Source organism: Pan troglodytes, chromosome 20, assembly GCF_028858775.2.
Source record: "Pan troglodytes isolate AG18354 chromosome 20, NHGRI_mPanTro3-v2.0_pri, whole genome shotgun sequence".
NCBI classification, from domain to species: Eukaryota; Metazoa; Chordata; class Mammalia; order Primates; family Hominidae; genus Pan; species Pan troglodytes.
Window position 1 is genome coordinate 25,340,961 of NC_072418.2, and position 20,037 is coordinate 25,360,997.

At 40.0% G+C, this 20,037-nt stretch overlaps 1 protein-coding gene across 1 annotated transcript in view; it reads right to left on the minus strand.

The window, feature by feature from the left end:
- The window catches only part of ZNF728 (zinc finger protein 728), a 30,459-nt gene extending 18,209 nt beyond the window's left edge, over nucleotides 1-12,250 (minus strand). Inside the window, 1 exon segment of the mRNA XM_016935564.4 lies at nucleotides 12,066-12,250. Coding sequence (XP_016791053.2) covers nucleotides 12,066-12,068 — 3 coding nt within the window. The 5' untranslated portion in view covers nucleotides 12,069-12,250.
- Between the last annotated feature and the right edge of the window lie 7,787 nt (nucleotides 12,251-20,037).

Genomic DNA, 20,037 nt, shown 5'->3' on the forward strand with positions numbered 1-20,037 from the left:
AAACAAGTGCCCTGTCAATAATGATGTTGCTCCCACTGGGCTTATTATTACCATTAGTTAGAAAAATGAGGCACAACACAGAGTCCCTTACACCCAGCACTCTTGTCACAACACAAATACTTCTGGTACAAATGAAGACAAACATTCTTCATCCTGAAGTATTATATTCTTTGCTGACTAAAGTTTACAGAGAAAACAGAAAGCAGCAACTTCTGAGTAAGTCTGCATTTGGAAAACAACATGTGCACATGTACTAATGTAATTTTTATTAAGCAGGTATTATGTGATGTTACAGAGTGCTGTGATAGCACATTATGTGATTTAATCCTAATAACACCCTGTGAGTTGATACTAAGTGTTCAGTAATTCCAACACTTTAAAGGACCCAGCATTTTTATTTCTATTTCTGTTTATCTGTCACTGATTTTTTCAAAAAATGCATAGAAAAGGTAAATATAGACAGATGAAAGGGATACAGATGCAAAGAGTTTAATGCAATTTAGATAAATTTTTATTGTGTTTATATTTACTTTCTTGTGACTTGTGAATCAACTACTAGATCTGCAGGAACAGAAAACAGTTGCTAAATAATGTTTCTGCAAGCACTGGTTTTAATAAAAAATTTGAAAAGATCCTACAATACATACTTTATATTTCCCGTTATCTGCTTTTGGGTTTCAGAAAATGTTGAGCACCAGCTCTAAAAAGGCAACAGGATTCATGACTCAAAACTCTGATTTCCTCTAATCAGTTCTGTGAGGCAAGACTCCGGGGTAGAGCCAGACATAAATAAGGCCTCCAAAAAGGGTGAATATGAACAGGGCTGGGGCAGAGCGTACAGCCAATGTACAATTCTGTTCTCTATGCCACTGGGGGGTATTATCAGTTCTTTTTGTTAAAGCTTACTTAAGTAAACTTAAATCTGAGTTTGTATAATTTTAATCTTTTTTATCACTGTCCTGTGAATTTTATATTATATGCTAATAAGCAATTTAAAAAATCCCTTAAGGTTTTCTAGAATAATTTTTTAGAAGAAAAATAAGTATTCTTAGCAGGGTAAAATAAATACAAATAACAATGACGACTCTTCTAAGTTCAGTTGTAGACATCAGAAGCCACAATATAAAGTGGCCCAAATAAAGCCCAAGTTTTTGCACACATCTATTTATTGTACCCACCATATGATGTATAATTCAACCATATTTCCAGTTGCTAGTCTAGACTAAAACTGCCAGGATGGTAGGAACCATGACTGCTTCATCTATTTTTCTTTTATTTTTCCTTTTTTTTGAGACTGAGTCTCACTTTGTTGCCCAGGCTGGAGTGTAATGGTGTGATCTTGGCTCACTGCAGCCTCCGCTTCCCAGGTTCAAGCGATTCTCCTGCCTCAGCCTCCCAAGTAACCAGGACTATAGGCATGAGCCACCACACCTGGCTAATTTTTGTATTTTTAGTAGAGACGGGATTTCACTATGTTGGCCAGGCTGGTCTCGAACTCCTGACCTCAGGTGATCCACCCACCTTGGCTTCCCAAAGTGCTGGGATTACAGGTATGAGCCACTGCACCCCACCTGCTTCATCTATTTTTTTTTTATGACTATATGAAATGGAAGCAATTAGTTTATCTGTTTGAGCCCAATTAGTTTATCTGTCTGAGCCTCGAGACCTCCTGATTTTTTACCCAAGTACAGGGAACTTGAAAAACTCTCTTCTGGGTACCAACCAAAGATACTTCTTGTATAAGGGGAGAAACAAACACAAGATGACTCATTTCTCTCACAATGGGACAGAAGCAGAATTTGTCACTCTTATCAGCCTGACACAATTCTGTTCTGGACATTCTCAAATGTCTCAAAGATTCAGAGGTGATTGTGAGAGGGTTCCCCATGACCCTGGGCTGATGGTCCACTGATAAGCCAGGCAGAGAAGACTCGGGATGATTCTAAATAAAAAATGGAACTGCCTTGGTTGAACTCCCGAACCTGGGTCATCCATCCTGATTTGCTAGCTGTCCTGATTTGCTAGCTGGTGGGTAAGTAGAAGGACAAGAATACTTTACTCCAGTATCACATTTTACAGGTAGGTATAGTTGTGGTCATGGCTCTGGATACTTTGTGGCCTTAAGATGCTTGTTTACACTTACAGATTCTGCCATCAGATTCTATTTACTCCTGGAGCCTCTCACATACCTGTGGCAGATTAATGAAGAAGATGTGAAAAGGTCAAAAAGCCACACTCTCAAAAGAGGAATTTAAAATGCCTATGTTGATATCTCACAATGCAGAAAATGCCTCCTGTTGGTTTTCTGTAAATTCTCAATCCAAAGTCTGGCCCTGCCTTGTAAATCCCAGCAGAGGCCAGACCTTATTTGCAGATTCTAGGTGAAATCAACCTCACTCTGCATTTTTGGGTGTTACAGCAAGTAGAGTGAAACCAAAGGAGAGATTCCCTCATAGAGGCTGCTCTAGAACATTCTAAATAATATTTTACCTTAAAAAAGCTGACACAACATGAACATAAGCAGACAGTTTATTTGGGTCAAGCTTAAGGATTTTAACTTGAGACCAAATATTCAAGTTGTCTGGAATCTACACTTTGATTAGCAGCACTTACAAGTGGATTTGTGAAGGCAAAAAAAAAAAGGAACAGTGAGTGAGCTGATACAAAATTGGTTGCGAGAAATTCTTATTTATGTAAAGAAATAACTTTAATAATTAATTGGATATACATCGTTAAGGTTAAGGATATGGAATACAGTGTCCAGTGTGGAATTATTAGTTAATTTATAGCTACTTGTGGCAATAGTGAACAGTTTCAAGAGATACATAGCTGAAAAAAAGGGAGAAAAACATGATTGTGTTCTCATTTTAATGGCTCTCTGACTTTGATAACTAAAAGGACGTGCATTCCTCAGACAAAAACTTTTTTTTTCTTCTCAATTCTCAAGACCTAGATTTAGAATTTGGAGCTGCAAATTCAGGTCCTGCATGGGTAAAGTAGCAGCAAGTGTTACCTGAACATTTGTGGGCATTTTAGCATGAGGAGGGAGGGAGAAGTGGATTCTCATGTCTACAGGTCTGCTCAATGCACATATTTTACTCTGACTGGGCCCCATGGTCACTGAATCAGTTTCAGGTCTGAGGACACAAGAGTCACTGAAAGAGGTAAAACGGTTAATATCTGACCAATGAAGTTTGTAGAAATCTGGTCTAGCCTCTCTAAAAGTGACTCTAGACATGATAGATACCAAGTAGGCAGACGCACAATTCCACCTGCATATTTAGGGGACAGCATGCACTTCGCAGCACAATTGTGAACTGACTGGAAGCCGAAAAGGTCCATCTAGAGTAAAGCTTAGTTGGCACCTTATGTGTTTACATTATGTCTGGTAATTCTAGACAGGATTTGGAAAACATAATTAAAAGCAAAATTTTCTTCAGCCCCAGAGGAACTGCACAGTAACAGAACAGAAAGAAAACTGTTTTATTACACAATTACATGTGAATGTGACATGCATTACAGTCAATTTGCTCAAGAGATTGCAAAGACAGAAAGACAGTGACCATAATTAGTCTACAAGTAGAATTTACAGCACCATGTCATACATAGTTCATCCTAAATTCATCTGGTAGTTGGGAAGGCCATCCATGTATGCTAATTGGTTATAATCAATGACAAAATAAACTTTTCACATCTTCATGACTGGAGGTAGTTTTGCAACTTGAACCCCAGTGCCTGCTGAAGGTAGGCTTTGACTCTCCTACAAAAATTGTTGATTCGGGTGCTATCTTTTTGGCTCTTTACGTTTTAAAGCAATAGGTCTCTACTCCCTGAGCACTGGGCTTGAGTACTCCTGTTTCCCTCTCCCGGTGGCTAGTGTACTCTCTTGACCTCTACCATCTGCCACTGAGGCACAGCCCACAGCACAGGGCTCACAGCTGGAAACTCACATCTTAGGTGAACCCCAATTGCCACAGCAGCACTCCAGTGCCACATGACGGTGAAGCCTGAGCAGCAGGAGGAGAGCCTGCAGGCCTCCTGGGTAGAATTGCACCTTCACAATAATAGAAAAGGGAGCACTGTTTCAGCCTCAGTTTTTATTTATAATGGCGGCATGAAAAAAATACTGCTGGGTTTTGGCATGAGTCCACACAGAGATAGCTCTGAGAGTTCTTACTGTGACAGCCCACGTCTTTCACAGACACCACGGGACTAATAGGGTTTCTGAAACAGACACACAATGCATTTGAGAGAAAAACAGCTCTCATTCTGAGAAAGATTATATTGAAAGAAAAAAGTTAAAAGTGTCTTAAGAAAAAGCTGAGATTGGATATAAGATTGATCAAGTCAGCCAGAAAATATCTCCCTAAGAAGAATTTCTCTCCAAACACCCAAGTGCATAGCTACTCTCAGCAAGAGAAACAGGAGCATTATTGAATAAAGGGGGCATATTCTCAGCAGAATTTTTTTTTTTTTTTTGAGATGGAGTTTCATTCTTGTTGCCTAGGCTGGAGTGCAATGGCGTGATCTTGGCTCACTGCAACCTCTGCCTCCTGGGTTCAAGTGATTCTCCTGTCTGAGCCTCACAAATAGCTGGGACTATAGGCACGCGCCACCACACCCAGCTAATTTTTTATTTTCTGTAGAGACAAGGTTTCACTATGTTGTCCAGGCTGGTCTCAGACTCCTGACCTCAGGTGATCCACCCACCTTGGCCTCCCAAAGTCCTGGGATTAGAGGCATGAGCCACTGCACCCAGCTCTCAGCAGAATTTTAAAAGATTTATCTTCCATCTCTGCTGCTCTCTTATTTCCTAACCATTGAACGTGAGATCTATATTGGAATATATCTGACAACTTCCAGTAGCACCTTTTTATAAAAAATTGAAATCTGTGTTAATATAGTAGAATATATTAGAGCTGGCAACATAGCTAACTGGAGAGCTATTATGGTTTTTGGGTAGCCATATCATCTGTCTTTATTTGTCCTGTAATAGCAGCATACCAATTTGGTAAAATATAAGACACTAAAATTATGCTTACCTATAATTATTCCCACTGGATAAATTAATAGCATGTCAGACTAATATCTACTGTAATGATTTAATGGTAAATTTTTTTGGATATCAGATATAAATATGTAAGTATGAATAATTTTATGTACTAGTCATAAGGTATGTAATATTTTAAAAAATTATCTGAACTGTAATTCCGTTGAAACACTGTATTTCAAAAGTATGAATAACAATATTAAAATAACTAAGGAATTCAATCAAAGTAAATATTGTGGCCTTATATTCATACTATTGTAGAAAATACTGTTTAATTTATATGAATGCAAGTTGTCTACAAACACTACACATAACTATACTAACTGTACTGAAGTAACCCAAGTACAACAGACTCCACTGTTCAGTTTATACACTGAACTGTTCTGGCTTTTGCAGTGTAAGTATGTCAGCCTGAAAATAATCACCTTGGATAATCAGGTTTCTGCCAAAGAACTTACTCAGTATCTTTTAGTCTATATTATTCTGCATTGCTAAATTTATTCCGATCTTTGTGCTCAACTTTTTTATGCTCTTGAAATGAAATTTACTCTGAACAAATCTGTGTCTAGTTTAAAGACTAAAGAAAGATAAAAAAATATAACCTTTTGCCAAGACAAAAAGAAAGCAATGAATCTCAGGTCCCAGATAACGACAATTCTGAGTCAAAAAGAATGACAAAAGGTTTGTTTCATTGTTAATATGATTTACATATACTTCAAAAAGCAGAAGAAATATATACATATAATCTAAACTTTTTTAAAAAAATTAACAAGTTATCCTCCCTTATTTTCACATATGAGAATAAAGCCTCTTATTGCTAATTTATATTTTCTCTTACAACAGCCAGGTCTCTGGACAAGTTCTTGAACTCTTGGATCTCTGAATTTTGCACAGTGTGTGCACTTGAAAGGATGTTTATGGGGGGAAAAGCAGAAGAGAGAAAGATGTTATTAAGAAACCCCATGGGTTCATATGAATAAAGCAAGTTCTTAGAGACCTATGAAGAGACTTAGAATCTGACACAGTAATAATCAGAGACTACATCTGACAAGCACTAATGGACAGATCATTGAAGAAGAAAATTAACAACAATATTAGGACCTGAACTCAACACTTGACCAAATAGTCCTAATACACATCTACAGAACTCTTCATCTAAAAATATCATAATATACATTCTTCTCATCACCATGTGGCACATACTCTAAAATTGACCACACAATCAGAAATAAAACAATTCTCAGCAAATTCAAAAATCCCCAAATGACACAAACCACACACACGGACTACAGCTTAAGAAAAACATAATTCAATACCAATAAAACAACTGGAAACCATACAATTAAATAAAAATTAAACGGCCTACACCTACACTTGAATAACTTTTTGGTAAATAATGAAATTAAAGCAGAAACCAAGAAGTGTTTTGAAACAAATAAGAACAAAAATACAAAATACCAGAATCCCTGCAATACAGCTAAGGCAGTGTTAAAAGAAAAATTCATAGCATTAAATCCTCACATCAGAAAGTTAGATCTCAGTTTAACAACCTGATATCATAAATAAAAGACTGAGAGCAGTAAAAGCAAATCAGCCCCTAAGCTAGCAAAGGCAAGAAGTAACCAAAATCGGATCTGAACTGAAGGAGATTTAGACATGAAAAACTACAAAATATCAAGAAATCCTGGCATTAAATCTATTAAAAAAAAAAAGGAAATAAACTACTAGCTAGATTAATGAAGATACGAATAAACACAATTAGAAATGAGAAAAAGAGACATTACCACTAACCTCACAAAAATATACTGAAGTCTGCTATGCACATAAAAAAAAATCTAGAAGAAATGAAAAAATTCTTCAAAGGAGACAAATGTGGCTAACAAGCATATAAAAAAATGCTCATCACTGATCATTAGAGAAATGCAAAAGAAAAACCACAAGAAATCATCTCAAACCAGTGAGAATGGCCATTATTATAATTCAACCATTGTGAAAAGCAGTGTAGTGATTCCTCACTAAACTAAAAACAAAATTACCATTTGACCCAGTAACCTCACAATTGGGTATATACCTAAAAATATATAAATTATTCTATCATAAAGACACATGCACAATCACATTCATTGCAGCACTATTCACAACAGCAAAGACATGGAATCAACCTAAATGCCTATCAATGGTAGACTGGATAAAGAAAATATGGTATGGTTGGGCATGATGGCACATGCCTGTAATCCAGCACTTTGGGGGCCGAGCCAGGTGGATTGCCTGAGCTCAGGAGTTTGAGACTGGCATGGACAACATGGCAAAATCCCATCTATAAAAAAAAAAAAAAAATACATAAAGAAAAATTAGCTAGGCATGGTGGCACAAGCCTTTAGTCTTAGCTACTTGGGAAGCTTAAGTAGAAGAGGATTGCTTGAGCCTGAGAGGTTGAGAGTCAGCACAGACCCTGATTCAGGGCTCAGTCCCACAACATTGTCCTCACTGCAGATGCCAGTCACAAACTTCATGGGCTCATCTATGCTTCTGACCTACTGTTTAAAAATTGGGGACTCCCATAACCTTTCTGAAATTCAATAATCTGATAGAGCTACTCACAGAACTCAGCAGAACACTGTAGTTATATTTACAGGTTTCAAATAAAATATACAACCCCCAAAAAGTCAAATGGAAGAAAAGTATAGAACCAAGAAAAGAGGTGGGAAAAGATGAAGCATATAGATAATAAATAGCTGTGATTAATAAAATTCTCTATCCTCTGTGTTCTCCAGTAACACTTTATGAAAAGAAACACCCTTCCCATTATGACTTAGATGGTACTCTCTTTACTTACGTAATACACAGCCAGGAAAACACTCTGCATATTTTCTTCTTTTTCTCATTAAAAAAGCAGCTGAGTTTGTCTTCAGTGGTCAACATAAAATACTTCTTAATCAAAATTCACTTGTTTATTTTCTTCCCACAGGCTCCTGAACTCTGAGCTATGCTCAGTCTGAGCCACCATACAACCTCATTTTATGTCCCTCCTAAGAACACACGGACTTTAGGGTAAAACATTGTCTGATCTAAAATCTGATGATTTCACCCTTCATTTAAACATTCCCCTCACCTTTTTTCTAATCTTATTTGCTTTTCCCTAGGAAAAAAAGCCCTTTTCTACCTAATCTTTGCAATCCTTAAAGATCTTATAGTTGGTACTTCCTCCTGTTGCAATACTCCTTTGGAATTCTTTTTTTTTTTTATATATATACATCTAACTGGTTTATTTTAAAACCTCTCAAAACTGCCTCAAAAAAGTAACAATTTTATCTTCAGTAAGACACTCCCAAACCCCTTCTATCTTAACCTTAACTGCATCTGCCTGTGGGGCCCCAGCTTTCCAAGGCTCTGTAGCTTCTCTCACTATAGAGGCTTCTTCCATGGCTGGGGTAAGCAGGCTGGGACATCTGCAGGAAAGGCTTTCCAGAAGGAACTAACTGGGCCTTTAATAACCTCCTTTTGCCGGCTCAAAATTAACCTTCACTCGCAGTCATTGGGCTCAAGCTTTAATTACCATGTCAGAGTCATTCACTTAGTTTTTGAAAATAAGTGTTTGAAAAATCCAGCAAAATGATTCAAAAACATATAAGAAAATTTTAAGGTGCTTACATTTTGTACCTCAGTAAGAGAAGCAAATGTATTTATTTCTTTTGGACAATAAAGTATTATTTTATTGTTTGTATTAAAAATCATGTGGTAAACAGTTACATGGGAACACTTCTAGGAGGTACCAAGTTTCATCACATAAAATTTAGCATTAAACTCAGAAATTGAAATAACAGGATATAGAACAAAGATATTTACTTTAGCAAGTTTACCCTGCAAAAAAAGAAACTGATGTTTTCATGAATCTATGTAACTCACCAATTATCTACCACATTTTCTTGTGGAAATACATTAATTCTCTACAGCTGAAATGGAAGAAAAATTTTTCTTATTTTTTTTTCTTGGTAGCTAACATTCTAAAAGCTAGATGGAATTCTGTTTGAAATCATTCAGCCATAAAAAACACACCTGAAGGCCAGGCATGGTGGCTTACGCCTGTCATCCCAGCACTTTGTGGGGCCAAGGCAGGTGGATCATGAGGTCAGGAGATCAAGACCACCCTGGCTAACATGGCTAACATGGCGAAACCCGGTCTCTACTAAAAATACAAAAAAAATTAGCTGGGTGTGGTGGCGGGCGCCTGCAGTCCCAGCTACTCGGGAGACTGAAGCAGGAGAATGGCGTAAACCCTGGAGACAGAGCTTGCAGTGAGCTGAGATCCCACCATTGCACTCCAGCCTGGGTGACAGAGCAAGACTCTGCCTCAAAAAAAAAAAAAAAAAACCCACCAGAGAAAACTCCTAAATTCACTCTGAGAAAGAAAAAGGTGAATGAGAATTTTCAACAAATAAAATATACAGATATTATTTTCTGAAACTCACCTTTTTATGCTCTTTGTAAATATTTTCTTACCTTTCAAGCCCTACTAATAAAATGCAATTTACAGTTAAAAAACTGAGGTCAGCCGGGCATCACACCTGCAATCCCAGCACTTTGGGAGGCCAAGGTGGGCAGATTACTTGAGGTCAGAATTTTGAGCTCAAACAGCCTGGTCAACATGGCAAACCCCCATCTCTACTAAAAATACAAAAAGTAGCCAGGTGTGGTGGGCACCTGTAGTCCCACCTACTTGGGAGGCTGAGGCATGAGAATCACTTGAACTCGTGATGCAGAGGTTGCAGTGAGCCAAGATTGCACCACTGCACTACAGCCTGGGCGACAGAGGAAAACACTGTCAAAAAAAAAAAAAAAAAAAAAACCCTGAGGTCAAAATAAGTGAAAAATGCATTTAATCATGTCAAGGTACAGATATGTCTGACTCATGTGTCAAGTCAGGCCATCCAATTACTTGAGAGATTCTCCCACCCCATCCTGTTCACTTAAGTGCTCAATAATCATTCTCTCAGGAGACTCTGAACTATGCCCCAGTGAGTGCCCCAGGTATATTTTACTTTGCGAGTTTTTGCACCATCTCACTGGGGTCAGTTTTTTTTTGTCTTTGGAGTGCTATTTTATTTCACAAACCTTTTACCATTTTTATTTCACTATTTTTCTGTCCCCTAAGAGAATGCAGGGGCAAAAATTATTTTGGTTTCCCCTTCAATACCAGCATCTGATTGTCTGAACAGCAATGTGTCTCCAAGAAATGGAAGCTGGGTTGGGTAAAGACAATATTAATATCTCAAGGGGGTAGCTTTCCAAAAAAACAGCACACCAGAAGATGACTCAGCCACAGTGCATTCACCTGCTCTCTTGAGAGGCTACGCTTCATATCTCAGGTTGTCTTATGGGAGAGGAGAGGCTACACTCCATATCTCAGGTTGTCTTATGGGAGATGAGAGGCTACACTCCATACCTCAGGTTGTCTTATGGGAGAAAATGACCCAGGAGCTGATATTCACTAGACACTCTCACAGACATAGCCATGGCAGGTATCTTGGTTTTTCCCCATACAGTAGTGAATCTCAAGTCCAAGAAAAAACTGAAGGGTGGCTGAGGACACATCTCCCTATAAAGTTTCCAAAGGGAAACCTTGACCTAAAAACATTCTGATATCTGTGTCTACGGAAAACAGAAGAAAAAATATTTACAAACAGAAAACAAATCTTTTTAAATGTGCCATCAAATGCTTTGTCAAAAAATGATTAAAATAGGTATCAAAATGTACACTAAACTATTTGTTGATAATATGAGTAAGGGAGGGGAAATTGGCATTTGGGAATGTCAGAAGGAAGTGAAAATCAAGTATTTTACTGCAAGCCAGAGTCAGGCCGGAGAAATAGGGGATGGGGGATGGACTTGAGGCCCTACTTGGGACACATGTGAAAAATGCAAGGAAACAGCAGTTCCCTGTGGGGTGTGAAAATAATTAAGTGGCTGGCAGTTAGACTGAGGAGGCTGTAGTTCCTAATTTCTACTTTTAAAAAATCTAATTCGGCCAGGCGCGGTGGCTTACACTTGTAATCCCAGCACTTTGGGAGGCCGAGGCGGGTGGATCACTTGAAATCAGGAGTTCGAGACCAGCCTGACCAACATGGTGAAACCCCGTCGCTATTAAAAATACAAAGTTAACGGGGCGTGGTGGCGCATGCCCGCAATCCCAGCTACCTGGGAGGCTAAGGCAGGAGAATCGCTTGAACCCGGGAGGCGGAGATTGCAGTGAGCCCAGACGGCGCCATTGCACTCCAGCCAGGGCGACAGAGTGAGACTTTGTCTCAAAAAAACTAATTCAAATGCATTTTTTGTAAATTACTATATTGGGGAAAAAAATTCAGGCTTAACAAACTATAAACTGCCAATTAACCTCTGATTACATAACCAAGAAATTTCCATCTTGATAGTACGAATTAAGAAACTACGTAACTGTACCTAACCAATTATCGAATTTGGTTTTCTTCATTAGGCACCTTATAAAACTCTTCCGTCAAACCCCTTCAATAGACCATAAACTACAACCCATAGCTGGGTGCTCTACAATTTTGGAATCACTCTTTGGTTAAATTATTTAATATTTGTGCGGTGACTTCCGCAAATTTTTAATAGGAGAAAACGGGCTGGGAACCTCACGGACCAAAGCTCTTTCCATTCTTGAACCCACACGCCGAGTCAGGATTCTCCTGTGACGACCCTCCCATGCTCCCTGCACATCTGAGAGAGACTCCGCGCTGCGGGTGCAGAGCGGCCCCAAGAGGGCTCCAGGCCAGGGCACAATCACAGCGCAGGGAAAAGACAGGACGCCCGGGGACCGGATGTCAGCGCAGCCTCCATCTTATGGCTGAAGCGGACTGAGGTCGAGCTAGGCAAGGAGAACTCGGGGCACAGATTGTGGAGCTGACTGAGAGGAGGCCTGAGTCCCGCCACAGCCACTTCCCACCGGTTCCAACCAGCGGCGGCCACTCTCTTGGGATGTCGGACCCGGCTGACTCACCATTTCTAGGCTTCCGGGGGTCCTGGCGACTTAGTTGTGAATCTCCCAATACCTGCAGGTCACAGGGCCATAGAAGCTGGGCCTTTAGGAGCGGACGACGCACACCAGTAAGGACGACACCTGGACCTCCGCGTGCAGCGAGAGCCAACGGTCCTACCACATCCCGGAAGCCGCCCTGTCCGCTCCAGCTGCGTGCCTGATTGGACGGTCCCAGTCCAGCGTCCCTGATTGGATAATGTTTAATGCCCCGCCCCTTCAGGCCCTGAGTGACGGAAGATGTTATCAGACGCTGGGCTGACTGAAGAAAGAGTGCCAGCCCAGTCTGCCGCAAAGGCCGGGCGTGATGGCTTACGCCTTTAATCCCATCAGTTTGGGAGGCGGAGGCGGGGGGATCACCTGAGGTCAGAAGTTCAAGACTAGCCTGGTTGACCTGGTGAAACTCCTTCTCTACTAAAAATACAAAAATTAGTCGGGCGTGGTGGTGGGCGCCTGTAATCCCAGCTACTCAGGAGGCTGAAGCAGGAGAATCATTTGAACCCAGGAGGTGGAGGTTGCAGTGAGCCGAGATCGGGCCATTGCACTCCAGCCTGGGCAACAAGAGTGAAACGCCATCTCAAAAAACAAAAGAAAAAACCCTAATTTTAGTAAAATCTTATAAATAAATCCATCAAATTTGTCATTTTTGAATGCTCTAGATTTTCATATATATTTTATAATCTCTTTTTTTTTATTTGTTTATCTTTTTGAGACAGTCTCCCTCTGCTGCCCAGGCTGGAGTGCAGTGGCAGGATCTCGGCTAACTGAAAGCTCTGCCTCCCGGGTGCAAGTAATTCTCCTCCCTCAGCCTCCCCAGAAGCTGGGATTACAGGCGCCCGCCACCACGCCCGGCTAATTTTTGTTTTTTTAGTAGAGACAGGGTTTCACCACGTTGAGGCCAGACTGGTCTGAAACTACTGACCTCAGGCAATCCGCCCACCTTGGCCTCCCAAAGTGCTGGGATTACAGGCGTGAGCCACGGCGCCCGGCCTTATAAACGCTTATAATTTTTTAACTCTTTCGATTTTATTTTATTAGACTTTTTTTTTAACTTGAAACAACCTTTATTTTATTTTATTTGAGACAGTCTTGCTCTGCTGGCCAGGCTACAGTGCAATGGCATGATCTCAGCTCACTGCAACCTCCCCCTCTTGGGTTCAAGCGATTCTCCTGCCTCAGCCTCCCGAGTAGCTGGATTACAGGCGCCTGCCACCACACCCAGCTAATTTAGCATGGTGGCCTGAACCTGTAGTAGCAGCGATTCAGGGGCTGAAGTAGGAGGATTGCCTGAGCCCAGGAGGTTGTGGCTGCAGTGAGCCCTGATCAAGCCACTGCACTCCATTCTGGGTGACAGAGTGAGACCCTTTCTAAAAAAAAAAAAAAAAAAAAAAGCCAAAGCATATAAACTTAAACTTCTGAGAGTTTGGGGGTTTTTATTTTTGTCTTAAATTATTATATTTCAATAGTTTTGGGGTACAGGTAGTATTTGGTTACATGGATAAGTTCTTTTGTGGTGATTTCTGAGATTTCGGTGCACCAATCTCCCAAGTAGAGTGCGCTGTACCCAATGTGTACTCTTTCATCCCTCATCCCCTCTCCCACCCTTCCCACTGAGTGCCCAGAGTCCATTATGTAATTCTTTTTAATTTTTAATTTTTTTTTTTTTTTTGAGACAGAGTTTCACTTGCCTCGGCCTCCCAAAGTGCTGAGATTACAAGCGTGAGCCACCGCGCCTGGCCCCATTTTGTAATTTTTATGCCTTTGCATCTTCATAGCTTAGCTCCCACTTATAAGTGAGGACATACAATATTTGGGGTTTTATCTCTTTTTTCTTTTCTTTTCTTTTTTTTTGAGACGGAGTTTGCTGTAATTACAGGCATGAGCCACCATGCCTGGCCTAGTTTTTGATGGTTTGATTATGGTCTTTTCTGTTTGTTTGTTTGTTTGTTTTTGATGGAGTCTCGCTCTGTCGATCTCGGCTCACTGCAACCTCCGCCTCCTGGGTTCAAGCGATTCTCCAGCCTCAGCCTCCCGAGTAGCAGGGATTACAGACACATGCCATCGTGCCCTGCTAATTTTTGTATTTTTAGTAGAGGTGGGGTTTTACCATTTTGGCCAAGCTGGTCTGGAACTCCTGACCTCAGGTGATCCACCAGTCTCGGTCTCCCAAAGTGCTGGGATTACAGGCATGAGCCACCATGACCAGCCAATTATGGTCATTCTTGCAAGAGTAAGGTGGTATCACATTGTGGTTTTGATTTGCATTTCCCTGATTATGAATCATTACTGATATTCAGCATTTTTTTTCTATGTTTGTTGGCCATTTGTATATCTTCTTTTGAGAATTGTTTAAGTCCCATCTGTCTTTGTTTTTGTTGCATTTGCTTTGGGGTTCTTGTTCGTGCACTCTTTGCCCAAGTCAATGTCTGGAAGAGTTTTTCCAATGCTTTAGAATTCGGGTAGTTTCAGGTCTTAGATTAAAGTATTTGATCCATCTTGAGTTGATTTTTTTATAAGGTGAGAGATGAAGATTCTTTTTTTTTTTTTTGAGACGGAGTCTCACTCTGTTCCCAGGCTGGGGTGCAGTGGCACGATCTCTGCCTCCCGGGTTCAAGCAATTATCTGCCTCAGCCTCCCAAGTAGCTGGGATTACAGGCACCCCCCACCACACCCGGCTAAATTTTTTTTGTATTTTTAGTAGAGACGGGGTTTCACCATCTTGGCCAGGCTGGTCTTGAACTCCTGACCTCGTGATCCACCCACCTCGACCTCCCTAAGTGCTGGGATAACAGGTATGAGCCACTGTGCCCAGCTGAAGATCCAGTTTTATTCTTCAATATGTGGCTTCCCAATTATGCCAGCATTTATTGAATAGGGTGTTCTTTCCCCACTTTGTATCTTTGTTTACTTTGTCAAAGATCAGTTGGCTGTAAACATTTGGGTTCATTTCTGGTTTTGCTATTCTGTTTCATTGGTCTACATGTCTATTTTTATACCCATACAATGCTGTTTTGGTAACTATAGCCTTGTAGTATAGTTTGAAGTCATATAATGTAATGCCTTCAGATTTGTGTGTGTGTGTTTTTGGTTTTGTTGGTTTTTTTTTTTTTTTTTTCTTAGTCTTGCTTTGACTTTGGAAGCTCTCTTTTTATTTTACATAAATTTTAGGATTTTTTTTAGTTCCGTGAAGAATGATAATGTTATTTTAATGGAAATTACATTGAATTTGTAGATTGTTTTTGGTAGGTTGATCATTGTCACAGTAGGATTGCTACCCATCCATAAGCATGAAATATGTTTCCATTTGTTTTTGTTGTCTATGATTTCTTTTAGCAACGTTTTGTAGTTTTTCTCATAGAGATCTTTCACCACTTTGGTTAGACATGTTCCTAATTATTTTTTTTTTTTGCAGCTATTTTAAAATGAGTTGAGTTCTTAATTTAATTCTTAGTTTGGTCACTGTTAGAGTACACCAGTGCCACTAACTTGTGCACATTGATTTTGTATCCTGAAATTTTACTGAATTTATGTATCAGATCGAAAAGCTTTTTTTTCTTTTTTCTTTTTGAGACAAGGTCTTACTCTGTTGCCCAGGCTGGAGTGCAGTAGCATGATCTCAGCTCACTGCAACCTCTGCCTCCTGGGTTTAAGTGATTCTCCTGTCTCAGCTTCCCTAGTAGCTGGAATTACAGCCTCTTGCCACTGCGCCTGGCTAATTTTTGTATTCTTAGTAGAGACAGAGTTTTACCATGTTGGCTAGGCTGGTCTTGAACTCCTGACCTCAGATGATCCACCTGCCTCCACCTCCCCAAGTGCTGGGATTACAGGCTTGAGCCACTGCACCTGGCCCTAAAAGCTTTTTAGATGAGTATTTAGGGTTTCCCAGCTATACAATTATATCATTGGTAAACAGTGACAATTTGACTTCCTCTTTACCAATTTAGATGCTGTTTATTTTTTGCTTTACTCTGATTGCTCTGGCTAAGACTTCCATTACTATGTTGAATAGAAGCAGTGAGAGTGGGCATTATTGTCTTGTTCCAGTTCTCAGAAAAAATCCTTTCCACTTTTTCCCGTTCAGTGTAATGTTGGCTGTTTATCATAGACAGCTTTTTTTTTCTTTTTTCTTTTTTCTTTTTCAGACGGAGTCTTGCTCTGTCGCCCAGGCTGGAGTGCACTGGCACGATCTCCACTCGCTGCAATTTCTGCCTCCCGGACTCAAGCGATTCTCCCGCCTCAGCCTCCCCAGTAACTGGGACAACAGGCACCCACCATCATGCCTGGCTAACTTTTGTAGTTTTGTACAGAGCAGGTTTCACCATGTTGGCCAGGCTGATCTCAAACTCCTGACCTCAGGTGATTTGCCCACCTCGGCCTCCCAAAGTGCTGGGATTACAGGCATAAGCCACCGCGCCCAGCCTGTCATAGATGGCTTTTATGACCTTAAAATATGTTCCCTCTATCCCGATTTTGCTGAGGATTTTAATCGTAAAGGGATGCTGGATTTTGCCAAATGATTTTTCTGTGTATTTTGAGATAATCATATAATTTTTGGTTTTAATTCTGTTTATTTGATGTATAACATGTATTGACTTACCTATGTTAAATCATCTCTGCATCCCTGGCATAAAATGTTCTCGATTATGGTGTACTATCTTATTAATATGCTGCTGTGTTGGGTTAGCTAATATTTTATCGAAGATTTTTGCATTCATCAGGAACATTGGTGTGTAGTTTTCTTTTATTATGTCTTTTCCTGATCTTGGTATTAGAGTGATATTGGCTTCACAGAATGATTTAGGAAGGATTGCATTTTTCTCTCTCTTTTGGAATAGTTTCAGTAGGACTGGTCCCAATTCTTTAAATGTCGGATAGAATTGAGCTACGAATCCACCTTGTCCTGGACATTTTTTGTTGGCAGTTTTTTTTTTGTTTTTTTTTTTTCTTGAGTCTTGCTCTGTCACCCAGGCTGGAATGTAATGGTGCAATCTTGACTCACTGCAACCTCTAACTTCTGGGTTCAAGTGATTCTCCTGACTCAGCCTCCCAAGTAGCTGGGATTACAGGCCAGCTTGTGACCTGGCTAATTTTTGTATTTTAAGTAGAGATGGGTTTTGCCATGTTGATCAGGCTGATCTCAAACCCCTGACCTCAAGTGATCCACCCACCTCATCCTACCAAAGTGCTAGGATTACAGGCATGAGCCACTGCACCCAGCCAGCAATTTTTTATTATTAGTTTAATCTTGCTACTTGTTATTGGTCTCTTCAGGGTTTTTATTTCTTCCTGGTTTAATTTAGGAGGGTTGTATATTTCCAGGAATTTATCGAACTCCTCTAGGTTTTCTAGTTTGAGCATGTAAAGGTATTCATAGTAGCTTTGAATGATCTTTTATTTCTAATTGAGCAAATTTGGACCTTCTGCTTTTCTGGGTTAATCTCACTAATAGTCTATCAGTTTGGTTTATCTTTTCAAATGACTAGCTTATTGTTTTATCTTTTATTTTTTTAAATTTCAATTTTATTTAGTTCTGCTCTGATCTTTGTTATTTTTTTTTTTTTCTGCTGGGTTTGGTTTGTTCTTGTTTCTCTTGTTCCTTGAGGTGTAATCTTAGGTTGTTTATTGTGGTTTTTTGCACTCTTTGATGTATGTATTTCATACTATGAACTTTCCTCTTAGTACTGCTTTTGCTGTATCCCAGCAGTTTTAATATGTTGTGTCACTATTATTCAGTTTAGAGAATTATTTAATTTCCATCTTGATTTCATTGTGGACCCAATAATCATTCAGGAGCAGTTTATTTAATTTTCATGTATTTGTATGGTTTTGAGTGTTCCTATTGGAATTGATTTCTAATTTTATTCCACTGTGGCCTAAGACAGTACTTGATAAAATTTTGATATTCTTAAATTTATTCAGGGGCTGGGCATGGTGGCTCACGCTTTAATCCCAGTACTTGGGAGGCCAAGGCAGGCAGATAACCTGAGGTCAGAAGTTCAAAACCAGCCTAGCCAACATGGTGAAACCCCATCTCTACTAAAAATACAAAAATTAGGGACGCATGGTGGCACATGCGTGTAATCCCAGCTACCCAGAAGGCTTAGGCAGGAGAATCCCTTGAACCTGGGAGGCAGAGGTTGCTGTGAGCTAAAATTGCACCATTGCACTCCAGCCTTGGTGACAGAGCAAGACTCTGTCACACACACACACACAAAAAAAATTCAGACTTGTCTTGTGACTTATCATATGGTCTATCTTGAAGAATGTTTTGTGTGCTGATGAAAAGAATGTATATTCTGCAGTTGCTGGGTGGAATATTCTGTAACTATCTGTTAAGTCCATTTGTTCTAAGGTATAGTTTAAGCCCATTAATTTTTGTTTGTTTGACTTTCTCTCCTGATGGCCTGTCTAATGCTGTAAGTAAAGTATAAGTCTCCCACTGTTTTTGTGTTGTTGTCTATCTCATTGCATTTCTTAAGGGACAACTTAGGTGAAACAAGAAAATTTGTATTTCTGAAGCATAGAGTTAATATTTTAGGCTAAAATATATTTTTTTCTTTGAGACAGAGTCTTGCTCTGTCGCCCAAGCTGGAATGCAGTGGCATAATCTTGGCTCACTGCAACTTCTGCCTCCCAGGTTCAAGTGATTCTCCTGCCTCAGACTCTTGAGTAGCTAGGACTGTAGGCACCCACCACCATGCATGGCTAATTGTTCTGTTTTTAGTAGAAACAAGGTTTTACCATATTGGCCAGGCTGGTTTCGAACTCCTGAGCTCAGGTGATCTGCCCTCCTTGGCCTCCCAGAGTGTTGGGATTACGGGTGTGAGCCACTGCGCCTGGCCTTAAATGTACCATTTATGGTTTTTTTAATATATAATATTATATGATCTGCAAACAGCAACTCTTTACTTACTTGTCATCAATTTCAGTGGCTTTAAACAATTTTTTTTTTTTGCCTAACTCTTCTGCTACATACTTCCAGGGTTATGTTAAAATGGAAGCATTGACAATGGGGACAATATAGTTTTGCATTGCATTGGTTTTTGTAAATTTCATTGAACGAAAACCTCTTCAAGTTTATATAAAGTGGTTACAAGAGGTAAAGATCCCATATTTATAGGATGCCCTCTTCATTTGTAATAGACTGAGGTGGTAGGTTGGTCACAAGGCTGCTGGTTCTACATAGGGTTTACCTTTAGTTGGCTTGTTAAAAAAGGCTTGGGTAGTTGTAATTCCCATTTTATTACTGGACAGACTGAATATCCTTCAGGACTTTCATCTGTAGAGCAGACACTAGGGGAAGTTGTTGCAGTCAGGTCTGCATATGGTGGGGCTTACATCAGGATGTGGATGAGGATTCCTTTCACTGAGTACTAGAGAGGGTCTTCCCAGGTCACTGTGTGGGATTCTACCAAGGCAGAATTGGCCAAGAACTGTGGCTTGGAACTAGAAGTAAAACATTAAACTGTATGGCTACAAATGGGAGTCTTCCTCCAGGTCTCTGGAAGAGCAGGAGCTCTCCCAGGCTGTGGCTGGGAGGAGTTTGGAATGGTTATAAGGTAAGTTCAGAATTCTCAGTGGTAGCAAGTTGGGTTGGCTATTTTTTGGTCTGTAGCCAAGAAGAGATGTCCTGTAGTTTGCCACCTTAATAGAAGCCTGTCTCCTGAAAAGAACATACCTCAATCTTGGGCTTTAGGAGAGTTTCACAACTCCATCCCTGGATCTCAACTTACCTTTTACCTTAGAAGGAATATCTTGACAGGCCCTAGACCACTGGACCCCTAGAAATTTTACTGAGGTAGAAGGTCCCTAAATTTTAGTCAGTTTTATTTTCCATCCTCTAGAATGTAAATGTCTCATAAATAAGTCCAGTGTGTTTGCTATTTCTTGCTCATTGGATTCAATCAGCATAATGTCATCAATGTAATGGACCACT